At 42.4% G+C, this 8665-nt stretch overlaps 2 protein-coding genes and 1 long non-coding RNA gene across 3 annotated transcripts in view; 2 read left to right on the forward strand and 1 right to left on the reverse strand.

Annotated features, from left to right (window-relative positions):
- The window catches only part of MRPS16 (mitochondrial ribosomal protein S16), a 320729-nt gene that overhangs the window by 112302 nt on the left and 199762 nt on the right, over positions 1 to 8665 (forward strand). The window lies entirely within an intron of this gene.
- Positions 40 to 4466, reverse strand: LOC139600716 (uncharacterized). The gene is made up of 5 exons (XR_011682647.1): positions 4218 to 4466; positions 3083 to 3392; positions 2757 to 2990; positions 1265 to 1360; positions 40 to 997 (listed from the first exon to the last, which is right to left on the reverse strand). It is a non-coding gene; the product is annotated as an uncharacterized lncRNA (long non-coding RNA).
- On the forward strand, positions 1849 to 5686 carry UTS2 (urotensin 2). Its single transcript, XM_071449106.1, has 4 exons — positions 1849 to 2072; positions 4251 to 4349; positions 4827 to 4870; positions 5506 to 5686. Exons 1-4 carry the CDS (start codon positions 1970 to 1972, stop codon positions 5620 to 5622), a joined length of 363 nt encoding a protein of 120 aa, XP_071305207.1. The 5' UTR covers positions 1849 to 1969; the 3' UTR covers positions 5623 to 5686.

Consider the following 8665-nt stretch of genomic DNA (forward strand, 5'->3'; position numbering starts at 1 on the left):
CTAATTACTGTCTGCAGTTTTGGAACAAGAGCTGCATGACTCAGATGAGGAGAGAGAATTCCTCTCTTGCTGCTTATCTCTCTCACAGGGAAGCACAGGGAAAGGGGAATAAAACACATTAGGTTAATTCTGTGGAGAAATTCTTTTGTCATAAACATTCAGTTCAGCAGAGAGAAGTGCAGAGAAAAAGGATTTGTAGTACAGATAATTGAAGCATATGTTCAATAGTCAAGGCAAGTCAAACACCAGCCCTCCCTGTGCACACAGGGAAGTTTAGGCTGGCAGGACCTCTGCAGGTCCTTTCCCACCTCTCCAACACCCACCTGTGCACTCAGATCAGAGCACTGAACTCACACAGGGATGCCAAGGGATTATCAAGCTTCATTTTGAAATTCTGTCCCATTCCATCCTTGGATCTATTCAAACCTGACTAGACACACTCCTGGACCAGCTGTCCTGGCTGGCCCTGCTTGCAGCAGGGGAATTGGAGTATGAGATTTCCAGATTTCCAACCTCAACTTCTTTCAGAGCCCACTGTGTTTAGCCCACCCATGGACTGCTCTCCATGCAGGTTTTTAGACCTGCAGCAGAAATATTTCTGTTCTATATGACTGATGCAGCCAATTTGAAATTAGTCTTAGGAGCCACAGGATGCACAATATAAAAATTAATCTTCTATAGGAAATGCTTATTAAAAAAAAAAAAAGTTCACACCTTTTGCAACTTATCACAAAATTCAGCATAAGGAAACAACTTTAGTAACATTAGTTGGATTTCATAGTATTTTGAAGAGCATTTGAAGACAAAAACATTTGAGTAGAGAGGCAGAAAAGTAACAAACCTCAATTTGTTACAAACAAGCATTATCTTCTCACCATTAAAAGGAAAGGATATTGCCATATACTTACATTTTTTTGTTATTTTCAAGGCTCTATACAGTTGGATATGACACTGCATAGAGAATGGAGGGGAGAGACTAGTCCAGTCAGTCCTTGCTCTGTGATATGATAAATCAAATTTTAAGTTAAGGAGACAAAATAGGCTAGATGGAGGGAAACAAGCACTAAAGGGATGAGATGACATAAGGCAACTCCTGTGGTAGCATTAGGCAAAAGCAATAGGCAAACAGGGGAAAAACCTTGCTAACATACTCAGAATTAAGTAGTTAGTTCCAACTGAAGGAGAAGATAAGTGAAATGGAAAATGATCTTCCAGTCTACAGAGAGACCTGTGTTTAACATCAACCAAAGTAGTTTATATGTACCAAGAAGTCTCCAGATGGAAGCTGCACTTTCTCTGCCAAGACAATTCTCTAGGGCACCATTGGATGAGGTCTTCCCAAATAAATAGGTGTGAAATTCTGCAAGGGAGAGCAAAACAAATTTAAAAATTGAATTCTCCTAGTATTTTCTTTGTAAGTTCACAAGCTTTTTTAACTCCTTCTCTTTTTTACTTTTTTTCTGGCACAACAAATACAACACAACACATTCATCCATCTCACAAAAGAGAGAGGAAAAAAAAAATTGCATTTCATATCAGATGCTTTGCGTCAAGACTGCTGAGGCTCATAAATCAGCTGTCTATTGCCCTGGTCATTTCAACCAACGTCTGACCCTTTGTTAACTCATGATTTATAACTGAAAGTTACTTTTTTTTTAATGCCAGATTTATAAACTTTACTGTGCTTGGTTTGATATAATATCCATTTTGTACACCAAGCTATAAGACAGTAAATTTATTGTCTATGAACTGTTACCTTGAAAAATTACATCAATGCAAAGTGGTTTTCATTTAGAATCAATGGGCAATAAATTCATTGGATTTTTTTTTTGAAGGGGGGAGAGAACATGATGGTGTTTATGAGGTCATGAGTGGCTATATAATGGGAGAAACTGGGAGCTGAGGCTCCAGTTAGCCAGGAGTTCTGAGTTCCAGGGTTGGACACAACAGAACATCCAACACAGCAAGGATGCATAAACTGATACTTTGCTGTCTCATTATCATCTGCTTCTCCTGTCCTCTCTTGTCTCTCCCCATCATCAATGCCAGTGAGATGTCTTATCAACATTCAGGTAAGAGAATTTTGACTTTAATGGTTATCATGCAGGGGTTGGAGCAGGAAAAGCAGCAGTGTGCTTTCCAAGGGGCCTGGATCTGTGCTGCTCAGCTGCAGGAGAAGCAGGAGGACAGCAGCAGCACAAGGGACACAGCAGTGGGTGCTGGTCTTGTACAATGGGGAGCTTGGGTGCCCTAAATAGTTACCTCTGCTGCTTTGAGAGCCAGGAAACAAAAGGATGCATTGAGGAGAAAAAGGCATCTGAGCCTTGCAGCACTGAATGTGAGCTGGCATTCAGTGTCTGGGCATTCATAGGCACTGGGTAACTTAAAGAAGTTTGGCTGTACAGTCTCTCCTGCTTCTACCCTTTGAAATAAGCTATTTTGTGTTTAAAAACAGGGAAACCTGGTGCAAACATCAAGAACAGGCAAATCTCTCTTAGACTTCTATGTACTGAGAATGCTATTTGTTTGCACTAATTTAGATTCCATCCAGCCCAGGGGAAGAATAAATCTTTACTTGAGAAAGTGATGCTCAAAGTTTGAAATGGCTCAGAAAAAATGCACAGCAGAATCTGGAAGGTTACTATCATCAGACCTGACTGGTCCTGGAAGACTTTCTGAAATGAGTTCTGAAAGAACAGCAAACCAATGCAGAAGTTATTGCATAAAGCTGACTATTAAAAAGTGGATGTTCTTACCTGCTTTGCAACAGCTGCTCTGCTGGTTCATAGGTATCAGCAGTCCCCAGTCTGCTCTGAAAATCTTGGACTGCTAAGCCAGCATCTCCTCAAGCCTTCCACAATGTAATTTGCATTTCCAGGTACCCCTGACTCAATATGAGTAATATCTGTCACATCATAGCTGGCTCTAGCCATTATTGCATTAGGTTCAAGTCACTGTGCTTAGATCTTCCCTGCTAATGTAAAGACTCTCTGGGAAGGAGAAGACACAGAAGAGGAACTCTCTTAAAGAGGGTTGGTTTTGGGTTGGGTTTTTCCTTTTTTAAATCTCAAAGCAAATTTACCTGCTAGCACTGCTCTGATTTAAAGAATAATCCATGGCCAGAGATGCAGATTGTCTCCACACAGCACTGGGAATTTTTTGTATTCTCATTCTGAGTCCTATAATGAAATCCTTGCTGTCCTTTGCAAATGTCCTTTTGTGCAGTGAGTAAACCAATAACAGGCATGTCCAAGATCTTCAAATTCCTGATCTTTGTGCAAGTTTTTGAAATGTTGGGAGATTATTTCAGTTTGTTTTCTTACATGTCCATGTGAGAAGCTACAGTCACACCCATATCTGCAGGTCAGAGCACTGGAACTCCACAGGGTCACCTACAAATCCAATTACAAAATTATATTAATCTACACAAATAGTGTTTGATAATGACACCCTCTGGTTGCCCACAATTTTGGATGTCTGCTATGTATTAGCAAAGATTAAATTTACTGCTCAGGTTACAAGAACCCAAGTTACCTGGAATATTGCACTGTTAAGGGATTCTATTGGCAACCTGCCTTGGGGCACAGGCTAGCCACAGAATTCTGAATTCTTTATGCATAGACAAATTAATTCTATCAGCTACCAGCAAGCTGTTGTGTTGGAAAAACTGGTAACATCTGTACTGGTACACACATTAAATGAGAGATGACTGAAATACACCAAGAAGCACAGCTGCCAAAATAAGTTGTAAGTTTTTCTACCTTTATTCCTGCCCTTCCACAACTTCCACTGCATTTGGTAATTGCAAGACTGAGCAGGTTAATAGGTCTCAAACAGGAAGCAGGAACTATTTCATAAAGAAATAAACTAAAGTAAAATTTTTAAAATTACATCCAAGTCTGGGCTGTATACTGGAAGGATGAGGTTGAGTACCTCAAGTGACAGGAGGGGCTGCTGCTGTCAAAAACTCTTGTAACAAAACTTCTGCCAGAGAAATGAGAATCTAAGATTAACATCAGGAAGGTTTCTCTTTTCTCAAAGCTTTGGAAGGAAAGGAAGACAAAACCAACTCTCCCTATTAGAAGAATTAAATAAGGATGGGTGGTTGGTGCTTTCATGAAAATCTTCAACAGACCTGTGGGGTCTGTGGGGCCAACAGACCTGATGAGAAATCCCCTGAGACAGACTGAAACAAGGATGCAGAGCAAAAGACTCACCCTGTGCCTGTTTCTGTCACCTTGCCTTGGCAGCTGATGAAGACTCGAGGTTAAACCTGGAGAGGTTGGGCAGCCTGGGAAGCTCCTCCCTGCTCCAGCTCCTGGGGACCCTGACTGAGGACAGCAAAGCAGGTGAGCATTCAGCACAGCAATGGAGTGCCCATGCTTCACACCTCCAGCTCCCACAGATATCACAGCCCAGCTCCCAGGTGTTTGCTAAAATACAGTGTTATCTGTAAGCAACAAGCAGCTGTCATTGAGTTAACTGGGATTTTGGGGAACCTGCAGAGTAGCCATGCCTGCAGCTCAACACCACCTCAAAATCTCCAAATGGGTGCTGCAAAACTTCCAGACAGCAAAACCAGGGCAAGGAGAAGGTTGGCCAAAGAGGAGCTGGCAGGCAAAGAAAATAGCAGTCTTACAAAACATCAATACTTGCAGAAAGTGCAGAATCAGTGGCAATGGATGGTTTGGGAAGCAATAGATGTTACCCATGGATATTCCATTCCAAGACCTCTGTCAGCTGTAGCATTATAGCACATGAGAATTACTTGCCTAATTCATGATTCCTAAATGGTGAAACATTTCATTGTGTCTCCTCTTTAACAGGTCTTACCCCCAGCAACTACAACCCAGGGGAAAATATCAAAGAAGTAAGTAAATAACCATCTATCACTGAAACAAGAAAAATAAGACTAAACTACACAGAATTGTTGCCAAGAAATCATTTCAGATCAACAGACTTCACAAACAGTATAGACTAAAGTAGTATGCCACAGTGTTCTTGAAGCTGGAATCACTTGGCTGTTAGGCAGGAGAGGGGGAAAAATGGGAAAGGAAAAAAAAAAGAGATCAAGTAATCCAGATTAAAAAAGAAAAAAAAATGGACTGTTTAGAATTAAGTTGGGTTTGGTGGGGTTTTTTTGTTTGGTTGTTTTTTTTTTTCCCCCCTAGAAAAACAGCTCAGTGAAGGCCAATTCCCAGCTTCATCAGCCCAGGCACCATTTGCACCACCACCAGCCCCAGCACAGGTTACAGAGTATGATCAGCTTTGTTATGAACCATTATGTACATGGAGAGCATCATCCCTGTTCACTTCCTGCTGAATTAAACATAAATGCAGAAGACAGGGCTGAGTTCTAGTGGGACATGCAAAGCAGAGGTTACACTGGGCAGTCCCCTCCTTCCCTCAGTGAGAGCACAGGGCTGGGAGGGCAGGGAGGGTGGAGGATGTACTTTCCCACTGGGAACCACCCCCAGTAACCTCCCCAGTGCTGTTTGATTTCAGAATTTCTACAGGAACCATCCTCAAAATGCTTTCCTGGGCCGCCTCTTGACCAAGGACAGGAAACAGTACAAGAAACGTGGGAATCTTTCTGAGTGCTTCTGGAAATATTGTGTGTAAACAGGGAACTCCCTGACTGGCTGCATAATTTATACAGATGTCTGAAAACATGTATATAGAGCTGCTTGATTTAAAATGGGAATGAAGAAACACAAAGGCAGCGCCTAACTTTAGACTCTCTGCTACTTGGAAATGAATAAATTCTTGATGTTTTGCAATTATGTTGTGAGCAATGTAGTGATTTTTTTAGAGCTCAGCACAACAGGAAGGAAGTAATGGGAGGAAGAGACAAATACACAACACAAAGAGAACTTGGGCAGGGGAAGGAAAATTCCCATGGGGTTCTGTGAAAACTCCCAGTAGAGCTCAACTGTGTCTAAGTCCAGAGGCAAGGGGACTTTCTCCTTTGTCACTGATGTAGATTGGGGTGCCAGGAAGAAGTTCAGCAGGTAAGGGATGGCAGCTTAACAATGCCCAGTCCCCCCCTGCCATCCCCAAAACCAATCAGCAATGTCAGATCAGGCATCTGCTCCCACTGCTGCTGGAGATGATTGTTTCTCTCTGTCACTTGTAAAAAAGACCCACAAATTATTTCTCTGCCCAGCCCTCAGCTCCCCATGGCAGGCTGCCTGTGCCCATGGGTTTGAGGAATTGTGTGATTATTATCAAGCACAGTATGGAAGGTAAACGTGGTTATCAATGTCAAGATTTTACACCCAGATTTGGACCATCAGTGGAGGCAGGAATGACAGACACCATGTTAAAGATTCCTGCACACACAGGTGCAGGAAGGTGATACATGGACAGAGATAATCTGGGTTTCCAGGGCAAGCTTCCTTGGACACTCAAGGTACCACTCACTGATAATGTTGCTGTATCTTGGCATGTAACATAAATAAAGGAGAGGACAAAACAAAAAGCCACAGAAAGCCTCTAGCCTGACTCCTCTACATGCAGAGTACCTCCAGATTCTCTCACTCCTGGGTAGCTTCTGATAGTAACTGCAAGAAATAGAGCTAAACAGGCAGGAATTGTCTCTGGGAGATGCCATTTTTGATAATATCCACAAGCTGTCTGAGCTGTGAACCCCTGCTCAATACATACATTGCATAAACCCCACTCCAATCAGGGCTCACAGAAAGCTTGAGATAAATACCTAACAGTGATCCACAGCTACATTGATCTCAAGAGCACACATCATAAATCTCTGACTGTGCTGTTTAAACAAAGCCTACAGGTTTAAAACAGCTTGCTCACTTCACATAAATTGTAAGACAGATGATGCCAGCTGTAACAGAGAAAAATGTCCTCAAAGTCAGAGCAGCAGGATGCCCTGTACAGCTATTTGAAATCTTTTAAACATTCATCCTTCTCTTACATAGTGGAGCAAGTCAGTGGCTCTCTGGAAATTACTCCTTTTCTGCTACCTCAGCCAATTAAACTTCTCAGAAAAGACTTGAAATTTATCTAAATGAATAATCAGCTAAGACAGACATAGACAGGGAGAAGTGTAGAGCCTAAAAAGACTGGGGGGGGAAATATTTTCAAAAACTGCAAGCATAAAGCTAAATAAATAAAATCAGAGTGAAGAATAACAGAAAAGACATTGCAAGAATTAAAAAGTTCACTGGCCATCTACCTGAGAAAGAAATGAAGAGCTGTCAGGTGCTGAAGATGGAGTCAAGACAAGGTAATTGATCTATAAATAGTGAAACCTTAGCTTTTAAAACTACAAAATACTTGGTAACATTTACAGCATCTAAAGAAGCAATACCAAATCAATTTATTATTCCAGCTAGGCCAGCTCACAGCAGCAGGGGCTGAGGGGAATTCAGCTAATTCTAATAGATCAGAATTTCATCAGAGCCTGAAACTTTGTCAGGCCCAGTCCTGAAAAGGAAGGAGCTCAGAGTGTCTTTGGACACCACTGGTAGCTCTCAAAGAGAACTGTTTGAGACACTGTGGAGCATCCAAGTGCTCCCTTCTCAAAGGACATTCCTGGCAGATGCCAGATCAACTCAGGCCCAGGTCCAAGAGCAGAGCCTGGCCAGGTGTGACACAGGAGGGCTGTGGTATTTTCTGGGACCCCCATCGAGGGGAGGAAATTAATCTGACTCCATGTTCTTAGAAGGCTAATTTATTATTTTATGATCTGTATTATATTAAAGAATGCTATACTAAACTCTACTAAAGAATACAGAAAGGATACAGACAGAAGTTTAAAAGATAATAATGAAAACTCGTGATTCTCTCCAGAGCCTCAACACAGCTGGCTGTGATTGGTCATTAAGTAAAAACAATTCACCTGTTGGATAAAGAATCTCCAACCACATTCCAAAGCAGCAAAACACAGGAGAAGCAAATGAGATAATATTGTTTTCCTTTTCCTCGGAGGCTTCTCAGCTTCCCAGGAGAGAAATCCTGGGCAAAGATATTTTTCATAAGATATGCCAGTGCCAGGAGGGCAAACTCCCCATCCTGCTGTGACATCCAGCTCCTGCCAGCTTTCAGCTCAGAGCTTCCCCTCACTCCTGCAGGGCACAGACAGGGCTGGGACTGGCACAGAGAACTCTCAGACTGCAGACAGGGTCTGGAAGGCAGGTTTGCCTTGCCATGGGAAGGTGTAGCTGGGGAAGTCAGCAGCAGCATTCTGAGCCCGTGGGCAGAGGGAGCAGGGGCCAAAGCAGAGCTGCAGCTGGGAGCTCCCAGGAATGTGTGATGGGTACCCTGACAGGGACCAGGCTGCTCTGAAGCAAATCTACTACAGAAAACACAGACCCATTACTTCTGAGAATGGGATGATGAAGCATCTCAGGTCCAATTTCTCACCATCTGCCAAAAATACAGCAGTACATGGTGCAGGCCCACCTCTGACATCCACACAAATGTGTAACTGCAGGTTCTCAGCTGTGAGCCAGGACTTGAGCTGGCAGCAGGATGATTGCTACTGAGAATCAGAAATGTGGATAGGCTGAAAGAGCCCAGATCTTTGAAAAAAAACCCATAGATCCAACCCTGAACATTTTTCATTTCACAAGCCATTTCATTTATCCTCATTTTTTGAAATAGATAAAATTTGACTCACATTTTTAAGAATGCTTAA

The sequence above is a fragment of the Agelaius tricolor genome, unplaced genomic scaffold (genome assembly GCF_023055355.1).
Source record: "Agelaius tricolor isolate 1412-34295 unplaced genomic scaffold, bAgeTri1.0.p SCAF_28, whole genome shotgun sequence".
Lineage (NCBI taxonomy): Eukaryota > Metazoa > Chordata > Aves > Passeriformes > Icteridae > Agelaius > Agelaius tricolor.

Coding starts and splice junctions, on each gene's coding strand:
- UTS2 (XM_071449106.1), top strand. CDS start 1,970: ATGCATAAACTGATACTTTGCTGTCTCATTATCATCTGCTTCTCCTGT. Junction 2,073..4,250: donor GATGTCTTATCAACATTCAG/GTAAGAGAATTT, acceptor TTGCCTTGGCAG/CTGATGAAGACTCGAGGTTA. Junction 4,871..5,505: donor CAGGGGAAAATATCAAAGAA/GTAAGTAAATAA, acceptor GTTTGATTTCAG/AATTTCTACAGGAACCATCC.